An 18,645-nucleotide genomic window follows, 5' to 3' on the forward strand; every position below is an offset into this window, starting at 1 on the left:
TCTAAAAGGTGAAATACACTGGAACATATATAAACGTGAATAGGTAGGTGCTAAACCAACCGTGCAACAAAAGATGAGAGCAAGTCAACTCTCAGCATCATTTAACAATCATTAGTCCTATACCAAATGTAATTATATGAGACTCTCAACAACATCTATCAAATAATATACATCTGACAAATGATAAACGTAATAAATAGTGAACACAATATATATATATATATATATATATATATATATATATATATATATATATATATATATATATATATATGGGGACAGTCCCATGAAGATGTATTTCTGCAGACCAAAAATGTGCGCATTCACCACATGCAGACGAATAAGTGAATTTCTCACGCACCAGAAACAATTGACCCCAATTAAGGTGGTCAGGTATAGCTTCGTTAAAGTGAGAATTGAAGAACAGCGCAGGCTCTCCTAGGATATATCTCCCGCTCATCAGCAAATATAGATAATTGCTCCCAGTTGGATATTCATAAGGCTCCAAGTACAGGAACAGTGAATGGGCTCTTAATAACAGGCCCTACAGAGCACTGTAGAGGACGGACATGTTTGTGAGAGCTCCGCATTCTTCACATTTACAAAGACGTAGATTCTCTGATTGTATGGTATTATTATATATAATTATTAGGATTTATTTAGCATCTGATGATTGCAAACAGCTGCTTGGAGCATCACCTTTGTTGTAAGGAGAGCCTGGTAGTAAGAGTCCAGAGATTGGCGGCCGCGGCTGTCAATCACCAGGTCCTGGCTGGTGATTACTGGCCGGTGCCCGGTGATTTTCGAGGATCTCAGATGGGGAGAACTGTTTTGTTTACTAACAGTTCTCATCCGTCAGCTAGGGCACACTGCTTTGGATGGCTGTGTACAGCACAGACATCCAAATCAGTGTGATTACAGTGAAGCACACTGACACGGCCCCCTAGTAAAACACTCCCAGCACATAGTTAACCCTTTGATCGTCCCTCATGTTAACCCCTTGCTGCCCAGTGCCATTAATACAGTGTCAGTGCTTTTTTTTCAGCACTGATCACTGTATTGGAGTCACTGGGGATGCCAGTGACACCAAGTCAGTTCCCCCCAGCGTCAGAATGTCCGCCGCAGTCTTGATATAAGTCGCTGATCGCTGCCATTGCTAGTAAAAATGATAAAAAAAAAAAAAATCACAGTATATATGCCGCCATTTGTAAACGCTACAACTTTCATGTAAACCAATTCACTTACACGTATTGGGATTTTTTTTTTGCAAAGACATGTAGCAGAATACATTTTGGTGTAAATTGATGACGAAATTTGATTTTTTAATTTTTATTTTACTGGACATGTTTAATAGCAAAAAGTCAAAAATATAGTTTTTTTTTTCTCAAATATGTCGCTTTTTTTTTTATAATGCAAAAAATAAAACATGCCCAGGTGATCAAATACCACCAAAAGAAAGCTCAATTTGTGGGAAAATAAGGACTTAAATTTCATATGGGTGCAGTGTTCCATGACTGCGCAATTGTCAGTCAAAGTAACGCAGCGCCGTAACGCAAAAAATGGCCTGGTCAGGAAGGGGGGTAAATCCTCTGGTAGGCAAGTAGTTAAAGGCCTCATTTCTTTTTCTGAAAACAGTAGAATGATGGGCTTTACCAAAAAGTTGTAATTTTGTTTCGTCTGTCCACAGCACATTCTCCCAAAAGGATTTTGACTTCCTCAGGTAAGTTTTGGCAAACTCCAATTTGGCTTTTTTATGTTTCTGTGTCAGCAGTGGGGTCCTCCTAGGTCTCCTACCAGGAGCATCCCTTTTCATTCACATGGAGATGTATTGTGTGAGCTGACACAGTTGTACCCTGTGCCTGAAGGTCAGCTTGAATTTGTCTGGAAGTCGATTGAGGTTCTTTATCCACCATTCGGACAATCCTTTGTTGCAACCTTTGATCAATTTTTCTCTTTTGATCCATGGACATTAGCTAAAGTGCCATGAGCTGTAAACTTCTTAACAATGTTGCACACAGTGGACACAGGAACCTTAAGATTTCTGGAGATGGACTTATAACCTTGAGATTGTCCATGCTTTTGCACAATTTTTGTTCTCAAATCCTCAGACAATTCTTTGCTGCTCTTTCTGTTCTCCATGCTCCATGTGGCACACAGAGGCACAGAACAAAAAGGTTGAGTAAATTTTTCACCATTTTAACTGGTTGCTGCACAGATAAAAAGGACGTAAATTATATTTGGGTGCAGAGTTGCATGACCACGCAATTGTCAGTTAAAGTAACGCAGCGCTGTAACACTAAACGTGGCCTGGTCATGAAGGGGGGTAAGTGGTTAAATGTATCATTACATCATAAAAACGGAGAAGATGTAGAAATAGGGTTGCACCGATATCGGTGCGGATACCAAGCATTTGCATGAGTACTTGTACTCGTGCAAACACTCTGATACCTATACCGATACCTTTGCGGTGTGATTCGAGTCCATATAAAATGAATGGGCTCAAATCACACTGCAACAAATAGCATGCGATTTGAACAGGAATGTGGTGCAATTCTTGTCCGAATCTCATGCAGTTTGCCGCACCACTCCTTTGTGAACCCAAGCTTGTCATAGTGACCAGCCTGGGTTCACAAAGGAGCGGTAAGGAACCGGCATGAGATTCGGGCAAGAATTGCACCACAATCCCGTTCAAATTGCATTCCATTCTTTGTAGTGCAATTGATAAAGCCAGATACAACTGACAAATGAACGGTCTTCAAAAGTGCCTCTCAAGAAAAGAAATCTACTTTAGCCATCTCTGGCCTCATTTTGCAGGTAAAGCTGAAATTGTCAAAAAAGGAGAAAGAAGTGCCTTTAGTTTTGTCCTCTGTTGATGTACAAGGAAGCTACCACATGCCTGCCACATCCATTAGTATAAGAATTATGAGATGCTTGTGTCTTCAAGAAAGCATTCTTAGCTGTGTGCTTCCAAAAGATAAAATTGACTGGGGCTGAGATTGAGCTCTGCAGTCAATTTTGCAGCAGTTGTTTTTTTATTCTGGGTCACAATCTTGTGCAATGTCCTTTTGTCTCTATCAGGAATGGTCTTATCTCTGGTAGTGCTGGGGCTTACCTGCCTTGTGGGCTGCAGTACAAGTGCTGGTCAGCGTGTGCTCTCAGCAGCCAGTGTCTCACTCCTGCAATCACCATCACCTGAGGCTGATTGCAGAAGGTGTATTAAAGCAGGACCAGGCCTGCAATCAGTGCCTTGGTGTATTGCTCCCTTGTGCCCTGTATCCTGCCTCCTGCCTGCCTGACGCTCCTGCTTGAACTCTGTACCAACCCCGGCTATTCCTGACCACTCTTCTGCCTGCTCCTTTGTACCTTATCTGCCCGTTAGGTACCGACCCAGCCTGCCCGATTATGTTTGTGCTCCATAAATATTTATATCAGTTAAGGTTTGGGTTTTGTTTGCACTTCGTTGTACATATTTATATTAGTTTAGGTTTGGTTTGTTTGCACTGCGTTTGTGTATTGTATAACCTTTAATAAATTATATTGTTTTACACCATACTTGAAGCCTGCGTTTCCCTGTGTCAGTCCACACATCTCTGGTCATACCCGGATCCCTGACAGTCTCTTTTGGCCAGTTGACCATGTAGACCACACTTATGTTTATCAGATGGCATTTTCCCGGGAACTGAATATACCGTCACAATCTTTGATACTGTAGCTCACAACACGGCAAACACACGGCAAATAAATTGGCACCAGCTAAACAGGCACCAACAGTTTGGCCTCTTTGAAGCTCAGTAAGCTCTGACACAACTCTGTATTACTAGTAGGATACCCAGTGAATGAGGACAGTGAAGCTTCCCACCTGTTAGCTAGGTACCTCTTCACACAATGGAGTCAAAAGAATGTTACATCACTTTGCTTTCAATAAGAAACATGTTGTCAACTTCACACCTGCAAATCATGTAGCATTTCCATTTTTTTTGTCTAACCCCTGTATATGCTCCTGATACATTGGTGTAAATGCCATTTTACATTGCTGGCTTCTGTAAATTCCACCCTACCCAGATCCCAGACCAGCAACGTAAGAGAGCATTTATATCGACCACTAATGTAGGGAGGCATTGGAAGTCAGTGTAAAAGCTCCCTCTCCCTCTTTTTTCTTGTTACATGAGATTCTGTGCTGACCTCAAATGTAGAAAAGGCAATTACAACAACTAGTTCTGCACTGAGGATGTTTACACTGACCACCAATGCAATGGAGCTTCATTGATGGATGGGCAAGTATGTATTTGCTGGATGAATTTGAAAGGAGCTTCACATGAGGGGGCTGATGGTGTCTGCATATGAGGAGGGCATAGCTAGAATAAATGACACTGAATTAACATAGATTAGGCAAATATATTCTTACCAGTGGTCCATTTGGTTCACTGAATCGCTGAACGTCAAAGGCAGCAGTTACATTAGTTCCTGAAGAAGAAAGCCAGTGCAAACCAGAAAAAAATAAGGGTTATTTTTGTTTGCCGAAATAAAGAATAAGGGAGCTAAATATTTAGCTGCACATTTAGCCCTGGTTCACACTGGGCGCAAACTTCACTTGAAGTCACACGGTTTCAAAATCACAAGTCAGTGCAACTTCAGGTGTGACTTGGCAAACATCTGTGAGACTTCATGCACAAGTATCAATGCAAGTCACACCAGAACTCAGCAAAAGTTTCTAACAGTTCCATTGCTGATCATAGGGTGCGACTTATCATGCGATTTGACACTGTGTGAAGCAGGGCTTAAAGCATACCAGTTGACATCAATAGCAAACTGCCAATACCACTGCAAAATAGGCAGGGGATGTTCCCTTAGACATTAGCTATAGCACCCCAGTTTAGAATAAAGACACAATGAGGCATTTGTATATGAACTGATATTCATTAATTTTAACTGTAAACATGGAAATTCCAACCTTGATCCTGTTTAACCATTAGCCGCCCGGCCTATAGCCGTTTGGTGGCCGCAAAAATGCTTCAGCTTTCCGGGTGCACACCATTTGGCGTGCTCCCGCACATGCGCAGTTGTAGAGCCGTGCAGCGGCGCGATCTGTCACCGGCCGTGTACCTCAGACACGGCTGATGACAGATCTGAGTACCAGCCCCCGTTGCCGGTACCATGTGACCTGCTGTGACCAATCACAGCAGGTCACATGACAGTTGTTTACAATGGATGGCTTCATTCATGCCATCCATTGTATACTAGTGTCTAGCTGTGAATGGTCACAGCAGGTCACATGCACATGTCATGTGATTAGCTGTGGCCAAATCACAGCTAAGCACAAAAAAAAAAACATGAATGATTCGATTTCATTCAGGTAAATGCTTGCTTATAGCAAAGTAATTCTTTGCTATAAGCAAATTGTGTAAAAGAAAAAAAAAAAAAATACTGATCACTTCCCCAAAGTAGTACAATGTTACTATGGTAACATTGTACTACTTTGGTCATAGTAAAATATGAAAAAAAATCTTAAAAAAAAAATTAAAAAAAGTAATAAAAAATTAAAAATAATAATAAAAAAAATAAAAAAAAAAATATATATATTTTTTTCATACTGTCACCAGTCAGTGTCCCTGTTCACCACCATGCCAGTTATATGATGACGCTGTACTGCACTGGTGACAGTATGTAAAAAATAAAATACTGAAAATATTTTTTTTAATTTTTTCATTTTCCAAAAAATTATGACAAAAAAAATACAACTTCAAAAAACTCACAATGCCTCTTATGAAGTACGTCGGACTGTCTACTCTGCAAAAAGGGGTCATTTGGGGATATCTGTACTATTCTGACATTCTTGGACCTCAAGAAATTAGATTGGCTGTCAGTACTTCAGGATTGATCAATTTTCAGATCTATACCATAGTTTGTGAACTCTATAACTTTCCTACAAACTAAATAATACATCCTAATTTGGGTTATTTTCACCAAAGACATGTAGCAGAATACATCTCGGCCTAAATTTATGAAGAACAATTATATATTTGTAAACTTTTATGACAGAAACAAAGAAAAACGTGTTTTTTTTTCAAAATTTTGGGTCTTTTTTTGTTAATTTAGCAAAAAATAAAAACCCCAGCAGTGATTAAATACCACCAAAAGAAAGCTCTAGTTGTGTGAAGAAAATGATAAAATTTTAGTTTGGGTACAATGTTGTATGACTGCGCAATTGTCATTCAAAGTGGGAGAGCGCTGAAATCTGAAAACTGGCCTGGGCAGGAAGGTGTAAAATTGCCCGGTATTGAATTGGTTAAGTTGTAGAGGGAGATCATTCTACAGCAGCTGTGATGTGCCTGTTAGGGCCTATGGTGACAGGCAAATGCAGCTTGCTTTTGACATCAGGTTAAGACAATTCTTAGATCATGCATAAGTCACAGTAGGTGCATATGACCTGCAGCTCATCTCTTTTGATCTGTATTTGTCCCACTTTAAGCTGCTTCTGCATTCCCATAGGCTTGCACAGAGAGAGAAGCAATCCTGACACAGACCCAAAGGAAAGCAGAGTTTACAAAAATCAGTTAAATGTGTTGAAATGTTTCATGTTTTGTGCTACATAAATGCCATGTATAAAGGTTGTTCCATGACTGCAATCGTACTGCAGAAGAAAAATATTACTATGCTGGCTTAGACTTCAGTAGAACTGTATTTAAAGTGGTTCTAAAGGATTGATTTTTTTTTTTTAAATAATAAAACACATACCGTATTTGCCGGCGTATAAGACGACCCCCTACTTTCCCTGCTAAAATGTAGTGTTTGGGCTATACTCGCCGTATAAGACTACCCCTCTTCCAATGCACACCAGTGGGAGGAATAGTGCCCCATCATCGGTGTCAGTGGGAGGAATAGTGCCCCATCATCGGTGTCAGTGGGAGGAATAGTGCCCCATCATCGGTGTCAGTGGGAGGAATAGTGCCCCATCATTGGTGTCAGTGGGAGGAATAGTGCCCCATCATTGGTATTAGTGGTAGGAATAGTGCCCCATCATTGGTGTCAGTGGGAGGAATAGCACCCCATCATTGGTGTCAGTGGGAGGAATAGCACCCCATCATTAATGTCAGTGAGAGGAATCGTGCCCCATCATTGGTATCAGTGGCAGGAATAGTGCCCCATCATTGGTGTCAGTGGGAGGAATAGCACCCCATCATTAATGTCAGTGAGAGGAATCGTGCCCCATCATTGGTATCAGTGGCAGGAATAGTGCCCCATCATTGGTGTCAGTGGGAGGAATAGCACCCCATCACTGGTGTCAGTGGGAGGAATAGCACCCCATCATTGGTGTCAGTGGGAGGAATAGTGCCCCATCATTGGTGTCAGTGAGAGGAATCGTGCCCCATCATTGGTATCAGTGGCAGGAATAGTGCCCCATCATTAGTATCAGTGGGAGGAATAGCGCCCCATCTTTGGTGTCAGTGGGGGGAATCGTGCCCCATCATTGGTATCAGTGGGAGGAATAGTGCCCCATCATTAGTATCGGGGGGGGGGAATAGTGCCCCATCATTAGTATCAGTGGGGGGAATAGTGCCCCAACATTGGTGTCAGTGGGAGGAATGGTGTCCCATCATTGGTGTCAGTGGGGGGTGGAATAGTGCCCCATCATTGGTGTCAGTGGGGGGTGGAATAGTTAATTACACTTGCTGACCCCTATTCTAGTATGGTGCTGCTGCAGTCAGCATATGTGGTTGCAGCAGCACCTCTACACTGCACACTTACCGGCCGCTTCTTCACTCGATTTTCGCGGGGCCGCTCTGCTCCGCCCCCTCGCCGGTGATTGGCCGCCTGTGTGCCTTTCCTGAGCTACAGTTCTGGCGGCCAATCACCATGAGGAGGCGGAGCCGAGCAGCCGCGCGAACATCCAGTGGCCGAACTGAAGGAGCAGCCGCGCTTCCTGGAACGGATCGTCGTGGGACCGGAGCCAGGTAAGAAACAGCAGCCCCTGCCCACCGCTGTACTTAGTGTCCCTTCCGTTGGAAGGGGGGGGGGGGGGCGGCAGCGGCGCCGCGCCGTATGCCGTATACCGGCGTATAAGACGACCCCCGACTTTTGAGAAGATTTTCAAAGTCGTCTTATACGCAGGAAAATACGGTACTTACCTGCACTGTGCAATGGTTTTGCACAGAGAAGGCCCAATCCTCCTCTTCTTGGGTCCCCCATCAGTACTTCTGCCCCCCCCCCCCTGCTCCCCTTGCCGAGTGCCCCCAGAGCAACCTGCTTGCTCGGGGGGGCACCCATGCATGCTTAATCCCAAGAGTGGTTCAGACCCGCCCCCTCTTACTGGCTGTGATTGTGGACAGGGTCATTGGCTGAGGAAGAGCCTGGAAAGAGATGGTCAGGTAGGGCTGTAAACATACCACAAGAGACACAGCAAGGGGTTGGCTGTATTCTGCTGAATACACCCCTCTTTGTAAAAATCTTTTATACCTGTTGGATGAATAAAAGAGGGCATGAAAGGCTGAAAATACTACTGTAAATCCACCTCATGACCAGGGCAATTTTTGCTATTCGACTGCGCTACTTTAACTGGATATTGTGCGGTCATTGAACACTGCACCAATATTTATTTCACACAAATAGAGCTTTCTTTTGGTGGTATTTGATCACCACTGGGTTTTTCATTTTTTATTATATAAATGAAAAAAGACAGAACATTTTGAGGAAAAAAACATTTTCTACTTTCTGTTATAAAACATATCCAATAAGAACACATCCAATATCATCACACTGATTGGAGTCAAGGTTGGCTCACTCCTGGCTCCAATTAGCTCTGGGAGAAGTCATTAAGCTAGGGCCTCACATACTTTTTCCTCCCTGCACTGTGAATGTTTACATGTTATGTGCAATTAAACCATGGCAACATCTAATGTTTGTGTAGTATTATGTTCAGCAGACTGTGTTCTTCTATTGTTGTGACTTAGATGACGTTCAGAACACATTTTATGCCCAATTCATGGAAAACTCCACGTAATCCCAAGGGGTTCACATACTTTTTCTTGCAACTGTATATACTGGAATTTATGCAGCTATAGCGCTATACTGGTAATGGTGGTTTTTAGCAACTGAGATAGTGTGGCAGGCAATCTGGCGCTAGCTGATGCTGGCTGGGAGGTACACTAACTGACATCAATAGTGACACTAACACAGTGATCAATACTAATCCTGTACACAGTCACTGTACTAATGACACTGGCTGGGAAGGGGTTAACATCTAGGGGCAATCAAAGGGTACTTAAAAATGTTTAATGTGTGTAATATGTGCTGCTTTTACTAAGAGCTGTGACTGTTTTTCCCCTGCAGGGAGAAGAGACAGCCAGATTGCTGCTCTGTGCTGTGATTGGACAAAGCTGATCAGCAGGTCTCAGCCATAAATCATTGGCCAGAACCTGCTGATAAAATCGTGCTGTGTCCAACCACAGCACGGGTCAGCGGAGGGTGCGCACCAGGCTCAGGAGCAGGATTGCAATGTTGCTAAGCCTGCAGCTGACGCCCTGTCCGCAGGTAATCTACTAAGAAGGAGCGGCAAGTGGATAGTCAAGATGTGATTTTTGTAATATTTATGTATTTGCATGCGCACACACATTGCGAAATGAAATGCAAAATGTTAGCGGCTATATGAATTACCACAAAAAATAATCTGAGACTTTTAAATGATAATTTACATATTTTTGCATCAGAATTTTCAGATTTTGTTAAACACACACAATTTTTTTTTTTTAAACTAACCTGGCCCAAAATCCACAGTTGTATACAGGCCTTCAATGGATCCACATCTTACATAAGGTAGACCAGAGCCATCTGTTGTAAACAAAACCACTTCATCCCCTAAATGTTGGCGGAACACTTTTGTGAGATGACGAAGATAATCGTAATCACACGTAAAGTAGCTTCCGTACTCATTTTCAACCTGTAAAAAATAAATGTATTAAAAGCATTCATAGACAATCTGTTGATGGATTACAACTAAATATATAATTATTTTAAAATATGAAAATGGCAGAGCTTTTCTTTACCTGAACAGTAATAATTGGACCACCATTTTGATAAAGAAGAGGTTTCATCTTGGGAAGGAATACACTCATCCAGTTATCCACAGCCTGGAGATAATCTTAAAACAAAAAAAAATACTACTATTATATGCAAAACTTAGGGGTATTTTTATAACACATTTGCTGCATAAATGTAGACGTTGAACAAAATGTCCCATATTTTTCCTAAGAGATTAATACCTGTATCTTGAGCTCCATCTAGTGGAGAAAATGTGGGATAGTTTTCTGAAATACTTAAATGGGAAAAGTATACTGCACTGTGGCAACTAGATGGAGCAGTTGATACATTACATAAAACAATATGGGATATTTCCTTTAACCCCTTGGTGCCGACGTCACACAGATATGCAGCCTCACAGAACTGGGCTTTTTTCCGTGGGGCCGTATACTTGCGTACCTGTCTTTGTGCTCTCTGGAAGTCCACTCATTGATTCTCCTGGGTAGCCAGCAGCACCTCTCGTTCTCGCGCATGCGCAATGCGTACAGGGTGCGGCGTACTCATGTCCACCTGGCAACACGTCATTTCCAGTTTGGAAATACCAAGATGCTAGAAACGGAGGCTGCCGAATGACTCCTGGGATTGAGGACACTCCTATCCCAGGAGCCAATAGGAGGACAGATATGACCTACTTTGCCAAGGCCGAGGTACAACAGAAGAGGGCCGTTCTAAAGGGATGCCCACTTCAGTCTATCCTGAACTCAGCGGCTAGACTCATCTACCTTACCAACCGCTTCACATCTGCCACCCCCCTCTGTCATTCCTTCCATTGGGTTCCGATTGCCCAACGCATTAAATTCAAACTACTAACATTGACATACAAAGCCATTCACAACGCTGCCCCAAACTACCTTACCGACCTGATACCCAAATGCCACCCAACCTGTACTCTTCGCTCCTCACAAGACCTCCTACTTTCTAGCTCCCTGGTCTCCTCCTCCCACGCCCGACTGCAGGACTTCTCCAGGATTTCCCCCATCCTCTGGAACTCACTACCCCAATCCATCTGACTGTCACCTACCCTCCTCACCTTCAGGCACACCCTGAAAACTCATCTCTTTAGGGACGCCTACCCCACCCTCACCTAACAACCGATCTCCTCCACTCCTCCCACCACTCCATCCCCCACAGCCACTTCCTCCTGTACCTCTACCCCCTCACTCCTAATTGTAAGCTCCAAGGAGCAGGGCCCTCGAACCCCTCGTGTATTGTATTGTTACTGTATTGTCTCATGTACTGTCCCCCACTATATTGTACAGCGCTGAGCAAACTTTTTGGCGCTATATAAACACATAATAATAATAATAATAATAATAATAATAATAAAGGACAAATAAGGTAAATGGCTTTGGAAAGAAAAAAAAAAAAATTCCAACGGGTAATGGAAACGTGATCACCAACGTGGGGGGGTGGGGGAAACTTAGAAAAATGAACGGAACTCCACTTTAAAGGTAAAAAAAAGTTTTGGCTTTAGAATCAGTTTACGTGGCCCTCAAAACTATATGATTTCCAGCTGATGACTCATATAAAAATTGCCATTTACAACTCTGATGTGAGTTAAATAGAATGCAATGTAAACTAAACAATAAGAAATAAATAAAATAAAACATTAAATAGTCTTTAAAAAGAAGTATTATTCAAGTTTAAGAATTCAGGATACCTGGATCAGAAGACCGGAGAACAATAGACTTCTTTGCTAAAAGCCAAGGAGGTAATCCTCCCTGCAGGAAAACAAAGGAAAGTTTAGTGATAAATGTATTTGTTCAGACAAGTCACCTATATATGACCTAATATTTGTTAGCAATTCAAACAGCATTATTTACAAAAATCAGGCTGTGTAGTGGTTAAAGTGACATTAAACTCACATTTTTTATAAAATAAAATAAATGCAACAAGTAGAATGTACCTTCTCTTTTCCTTAGCTTCATCCCTCAAATGCAAGCTTTTTTTTGCTATTCTCAGACCTTTTTTAGGGTGGATACATTTGTTTTTCATGTCCCCTTGTGCTTGTGAACATAGCCACCCTTTCCTGCTTGCCCCTTAGATGGACTACATGCAGACACATCCAGCCCTATGGGAACTGTAGCACACATACAGCGAAGCATGTGACCAGAAGTAACAGCGCTGCTCGCTCTACACTAGTAGATGTGCGGTGTATCATTGGGGGATAGGAAGCATGCACAGGACAAAAATGAAGCCTGAAAACAATGGTAGAAGAATTTGTAAAACAAAAAAAAATGGGTTTAGTGTGAAAAAGAAAAATCTCTACAATAAAAAATGGGAACAACCTCTTCACTTCGACTCTGCCACAATTAACTACTGTTTAGGCTGGAGAGAAAAGTCAAGATGGGTGCAGTGGATATCTGGTTGTACCAAAGGTTGTCATTTGTCTCACTTCTTGCAACAAACCACTTTAATTAGATGTCATCTAGTTAAAAAAATTACAAGAAAACATCACCAAGGCTGCATGACACAGAGGAGGAGCAGCTAAGATCTCACTTGGAAGTGTAAGTGTAACTTTTTATATTAAAAATATACTGTATAATAAAGAGGTTAAAGAGGTTCAATATGTCCTCTAACCATCACTGTTAAATATAATACAATCTAAACTAAAACAACCTACTACACATCTTAAGAGACAGCTCAGAAGGTTCATGACCAGGGAGTAAACTAGGATCAGCAAAGTATTTTGCAAGATTAACCAACATTTGCATTGCTATAGCTAATAGTAGTTTCCAATTCACTTTTCCGGTTCTAGGGAAAGTAAGAGGTGATTGTAGCCATATTAGTGTATTTGCGACAGAAACAATTGAGTACTGTCCGTGATACTTTTTTTATTTGCACTAACATACAATTTTGAAGACAAGCTTTTGGAGGTATGTCCCCTTCTTCAAGGTCTAAGCAGTACTATTACAAATCACAAAGTTTAAGCAGAATGTTAGAAGGGATTGAGAAAGAAAAAAAAAAAAGGCTACAGATAAGATACATCAAAAGTGAGGGGGGGAGGGGGGGGGGTACTACAGAAAATATATTGAAGAAATAGCCTGGATAAGTTAAGAAACATCTTCAACATTACAAAATAAGTCCAGATGAATGTGACTAACTACTACTAGCTTATACCATGACCAATTTACCACATTGACCACGTCATCGACATTCCAAAACTACAAAGAATGCATTAAGAAATATAAGAGTGTGATTAGGGCAGCTAAAATAGATTATGAAAGACATTGCTGAGGAGACAAAAGCATCTTTTTTCCAAAAATAATAGTAAAAGGGCTAGGACAGAACATGTTGGCCCCATAAAAGTTTATCAGAGAAGTTGGACAAATACTTCTCAGTTTATGCAAATGAAAAGGGGTATAATAAACAAGACAGACAGACAAGATGGTAATAACATATTAAATGTAATCTTGTGGATGACAAAAGAAAGTGTTCCAAAAAGATTAGAAATACCTAATCTGAACAAATCAGCAGGACCCGATGGGCTTACACCTGAGAGTTTAAAAAAAAAAAAAAGAACCTCCGCATTCTTCCTATTAAGGTCCCAGCGCTTTTTCTTTGTATACTGCAAAGCCGGATTCTCAGTTTTATTTGGGCTCATAAACGTCCCAGAGTGCCTAGAGCCACTCTATATACTCACAAATTACAGGGAGGTTTCTAGGTATTACTTGGTGGCTCAGATTTCCCAGTTGTCTATGCTTCATGCCACGACAGATATCCGTTATGGGTACTCTTGGAATTACCCAACTGTGCTCCGCTTTCCTTAACTGCATTGCTTTGGCTCCCGCCTAAGTTACGCCCTCCGGATTTGAGCCCTACCATGCTTCACAGTTTACGAACCTGGGATTCTGTAAAATATTCAGGTAATATCATTTCATCATTTCTACCTCTTTTGCCGATCACGCATAAACCTTTATTTCCGCCAGGCCTAGAACATCCCCCTTCTCTCTCTTGGTGGACCTCCCATGACTTTGTTATTGTACATGATTTTCTGAACGCTCGTACGTTTCCTTCATGGGAGTCTCTTCGAGAATCAAGGGGGGTCCCGCCACAGGAATATTATCGGTATTTGCAATTGCACCACTGGGTCCTATCCCTCCGTCGTACTTCTACATAGCCGTACCGCAAAACATCCTTTGAACACGCTTGTCAGCATTCCCCAGGGTCCCCTGGTCTCATTTCTGTAATTTATGCCACCCTTAACAGTAGGTCCTCCTCACCACCCCTGTCTTATGTCTCTCAATGGGAGCGAGATCTGGGTGGCTCGATTGCAGCAGAGGATTGGCGTAGGGCCTGGGGGATGGTGGCGAAATGTTCATTCAATACAATCACTCTTGAGGCAGCCTGCAAAGTTCTCCTGCGGTAGTACTGGGTCCCGGCTCAGATTGCTCACTTTAATCCGACTGGCGGAGATAGATGTTTCCGGAACTGTGGTCTACGCGAGGACGTCTTACACATTTGGTGGTCGTGCCCGCGATTGACAGGCTTCTGGTCTAGGGTTTTTGGTTTGCTATGCTACAAACGCTATTTCACACTACAGTCCGTAGGGATGCAAGGGTGGCCCTTTTGCACTGGCCAATTTTGGGTCTGTCTAGATCTCAGCAGAAATTGGCATCCTACCTATTTATTTCGGCCAAACGTGCCATATCTCAAGCTTGGAAAACCCCTTCGGTTGTCTTCCAAGGGGTGAAGACCCGGATGAATGATATGTTGATCAATGAACAGACGTCTAGCATTCTTCACGATTCTCGTCCGAGATTCCTTAAGGTTTGGGAACCTTGGATACGATATTTCTTGCCATCCCTGCCCCCTACTAGTTATGGCCTCTTGTAGTTGCTGCCTGTGCTAACCCTGGTTTCGTGACTCTCCTAGTCTCCCTTTCCTCTATGTTTTCTTTCTGATTCCTTTTTTTTTTGTCATTTTTATTTTCTTTTTCCTTTCTTCTAACCTTTTTTCTTTCCTCTTCTCTTTACGGTATTATGTTGGACTACTGCTGATAATATTTGGTTCAGCTTTTTGCCGTCCTTCCTTGCTGTCATTGGACATTTTGTTATTTGGCTAATACAAGTCAGCAGGATTTATCTGTTTCTGTATTATTGTTATGCTCGGCCCCTGCGTGGGCGTATATTGAGCTTGTTGGGTTCCTTAAACAAAACTTCCTTAATAGAAATATTGAAACAGAAAAAATAAATAACCAAGTTATAGCCAGATCATTGATCCTATTGTTTTCTTAACTATGTTTTGTTGAAGGATTTTTAAAGAAAATACAGTTGTAAGTGGTTAGCAGATTAGCGAGGAATACCACAGAGCAGAGAGCCGACATGCAGTACATTAGAAAAAATATCCTCAGGTATTATTAATCAAATTATGTTTAGGTCAAACAGTCCACCGGGGTAGTGGTGATATTACCTAGAGGTCATGTATAGAAAAATAGCAAGTATATTCTCCAAAGCTGGAGTGTAAGTACAGGTAAATAACTGGTGTCTGCTGTATCAGGAATTGTATAATTGCAACGGAGATGAAGGAATGGTAGAACAGGAAAGATAAAATAAAGAGCAGAAGAAATAGATGGAGAAGTAATGAAGATAAGGGGTTGTGATCCCTCCTGCCTACTTAATCTGAGATATGTGCAGTATATGGAATCTACAGACCGGTCAGGCTCACATCAATAGTATGTAAAATATTTGAAGGAACGAAAAGTGGCCATATCCAATAATTTGTTGGTGAGAATGGTATCATTAGTAGCAACCAACATGGATTTATGAAGGACCATTCTTGCCATATCAACATTTTAACATTTTGTGAGGAGGTACGGCCTATGGATGTAGTGGATCTAGATTTTGCTAAGACATTTCATACAGTACTCCTTAAACACTTAGTTTACAAATTAAGGTCCTTAAGCATTGATGATATTGTATGTACCTGGATAGAAAACTGGTTGCAGGAGCAAATCCATAGGTAAGTGATTAATGGCATATTTTCTGAATGGTTTTGGTCCTGGGACCAATTCTGTTTAACTTGTTAAAAAAAAAATAGGAGGATGGAATAAACAGTTCATTCTCTGTGTCTGCTGCTGATACAAAGATAAGCAGGGCTATAACCTCACAACAGGATATAGCAAGTTTACAAGACCTAGTTAGAGTAGAGGGGTAGGTAGCTATATGGCGGATGAGGTTTAAATTGAAAGATGTAAAATAATGCACTTGGGAGCTAAGCATATGCTTGCAAGTTACATGCTGGGGGGAGAATCTCTGAGGGGCATCAGGAAAAGGTCCTGAGGATCCTAGTAGATGACAGACAATTGCATGCAATTCCAAGCTCAGGAAGCAAGGCAGCATGCATTAAAAAGGCTACTATAAAACTATAATTCTACCAATTTTACAGAACTCTGGTTAGGCAACATCTTGAGTATGCAGTCCAGTTCTGGTCACAAATCCTTAGGAAGGAAGAATTAATTGGGTTACTTGTGAGCCACTAGGATAATATGCTAAATAATAATATAAAAGCTAGCAGGCTCCTAATCACATCCTCATTTGTGTGAACTAGAATATAATATGGTAAATGGTGCTGCGCTTTTACAAAGAATAATTGGTTGATCTATGACAGGGGTGGGCAAACCTTTTGACTTGAGGGCCGCAATGGGTTCATATATTGGACCCGGGGGCCGGACCAAGAGTAGATGAATGATGTGTATGTGTCATCCATAGTAAGTATAGTAATATTCCCCCATAGTAAGCATAGTAATTAATCCCCCATATAGTAATTCATCCCCCATAGTAATTCATCCCCCATAGTAATTCATCCCCCATATAGTAATTCATCCCCCATATAGTAATTCATCCCCCATAGTAATTCATCCCCCATATAGTAATTCATCCCCCATATAGTAATTCATCCCCCATAGTAATTCATCCCCCATATAGTAATTCATCCCCCATATAGTAATTCATCCCCCATAGTAATTTATCCCCCATATAGTAATTCATCCCCCATATAGTAATCATCCCCCCTATAGTAATCATCCCCCCTATAGTAATTCATCCCCCATATAGTAATTCATTATTCCCTATAGTAATTCATTCCCCATATTAATTCATCCCCCCATATTAAGTCCCCAAGTCCCCCCTGTGTCAATTCACTTACCTTTGCTCCGCGCGTTCCTCTCGCCGTGTTCCCGCGCCGCTCCGGTGTAGCATGAAAATCTGTCTCCTATGAGGATCTGTCCCCCTCGACGTATCTGCGCATGTGCCAGCTTCAGGCATTAGCAGCCGATCGGCGATCTCCGGCACATGCGCAGATACGTCGAGGGGGACAGATCCTCATAGGAGACAGATTTTCATGCTACACCAGTCTTCAGGGCGGACTGTGAGGGGAGCTTAGCGGGAGCCTAGCTCCGCGGGCTGGATTAAAAGGTCCGCCGGGCCGTATACGGCCCGCGGGCCGTAGTTTGCCCATTGCTGATCTATGACAACTGTGATATAACTCTGAAAAGAAAATTGAAAGAAAAAAAATATATATATAAAAATTTTTTTTTTAAATAATATAAAGAATACAATGGTATTTAACTAAAATAATAAAATGTCCAAACTTAGAGTGTCCCAAACTTAAATAATGAATAATCAAATATATCTGTGAAACATATAAATGTGAAAAGTCCAAATGAATGTCCCAAATAAAACTTGTCTTGGATGTTGTTAGTATTACGCGCTCACCTCCTTGTTAGCCTATTACTCGGCTAACACAGCTGTATAGTAATTAGGTATTGGTGGGATCTTTGATATGAATGTAGTAATGCTGGGATCCTTTTAGGGCTCCTCTATAAGTGGCTGGATGGCTCCTGATGGAAACTGGCAGTCTCTGCCTCCTTGCACTGTTGGTGGATATATTTCCTTCTCCCTTAATTCCTCGTTAGTATAGTGGAAATATGTTTCTGTTTTCCACTATACTAACAAGGAATTAAGGGAGAAGGAAATATTTCCACCAACAGTGCAAGGCAGCAGTTTCCATCAGGAGCCATCCAGCCACTTATAGATGAGCCCTAAAAGGATCCCAGCATTACTACATTCATATCAAAGATCCCACCAATACCTAATTACTATACAGCTGTGTTAGCCGAGTAATAGGCTAACAAGGAAGTGAGCGCGTAATACTAACAACATCCAAGACAAGTTTTATTTGGGACATTCATTTGGACTTTTCACATTTATATGTTTCACAGATATTTTTGATTATTCATTATTTAAGTTTGGGACACTCTAAGTTTGGACATTTTATCACTTTAGTTAAATACCATTGTATTCTTTATATTATTTTTAAAAAAAACTTTTACATTTTTTTTTTTTCTCTTTCATTCAATTTTCTTTTCAGAGTTATATCACAATTGTCATAGATCAACCAATTATTCTTTGTAAAAGCGCGGCACCATTTACCATATTATATCCTTAGGAAGGATGTCCTTGAACTGAAGAGAATCTAGATAAGGGCAACGAACATAAAAAGGGGCTGGAACGACCTCAGTTATGACAAACAAACATATTCTAAATGTAGAAGAGGCACTTAACCACTTCC

The 18,645-nt window shown here is 41.5% G+C and overlaps 1 protein-coding gene across 3 annotated transcripts in view; it reads right to left on the reverse strand.

The window, feature by feature from the left end:
• GLB1 (galactosidase beta 1) overlaps positions 1-18,645 on the reverse strand; it is a 96,246-nt gene that overhangs the window by 53,437 nt on the left and 24,164 nt on the right. For 2 of the 3 annotated variants that reach the window (XM_089669449.1, XM_089669451.1), the window contains 4 exons: positions 11,735-11,795; positions 10,041-10,135; positions 9,754-9,934; positions 4,406-4,464 (listed from right to left, as the gene is read on the reverse strand). In XM_089669449.1, the coding sequence (XP_089525575.1) occupies positions 4,406-4,464; positions 9,754-9,934; positions 10,041-10,135; positions 11,735-11,795 (396 nt within the window). Of the gene's footprint in view, positions 1-4,405; positions 4,465-9,753; positions 9,935-10,040; positions 10,136-11,734; positions 11,796-16,450; positions 16,514-18,645 lie in introns of all 3 variants that reach the window. The other variant, XM_089669452.1, reaches the window with a different exon arrangement.

Source organism: Staurois parvus, unplaced genomic scaffold, assembly GCF_062004578.1.
Source record: "Staurois parvus isolate SC_StPar_1 unplaced genomic scaffold, SC_StPar_1.0 ptg000077l, whole genome shotgun sequence".
NCBI lineage: Eukaryota > Metazoa > Chordata > Amphibia > Anura > Ranidae > Staurois > Staurois parvus.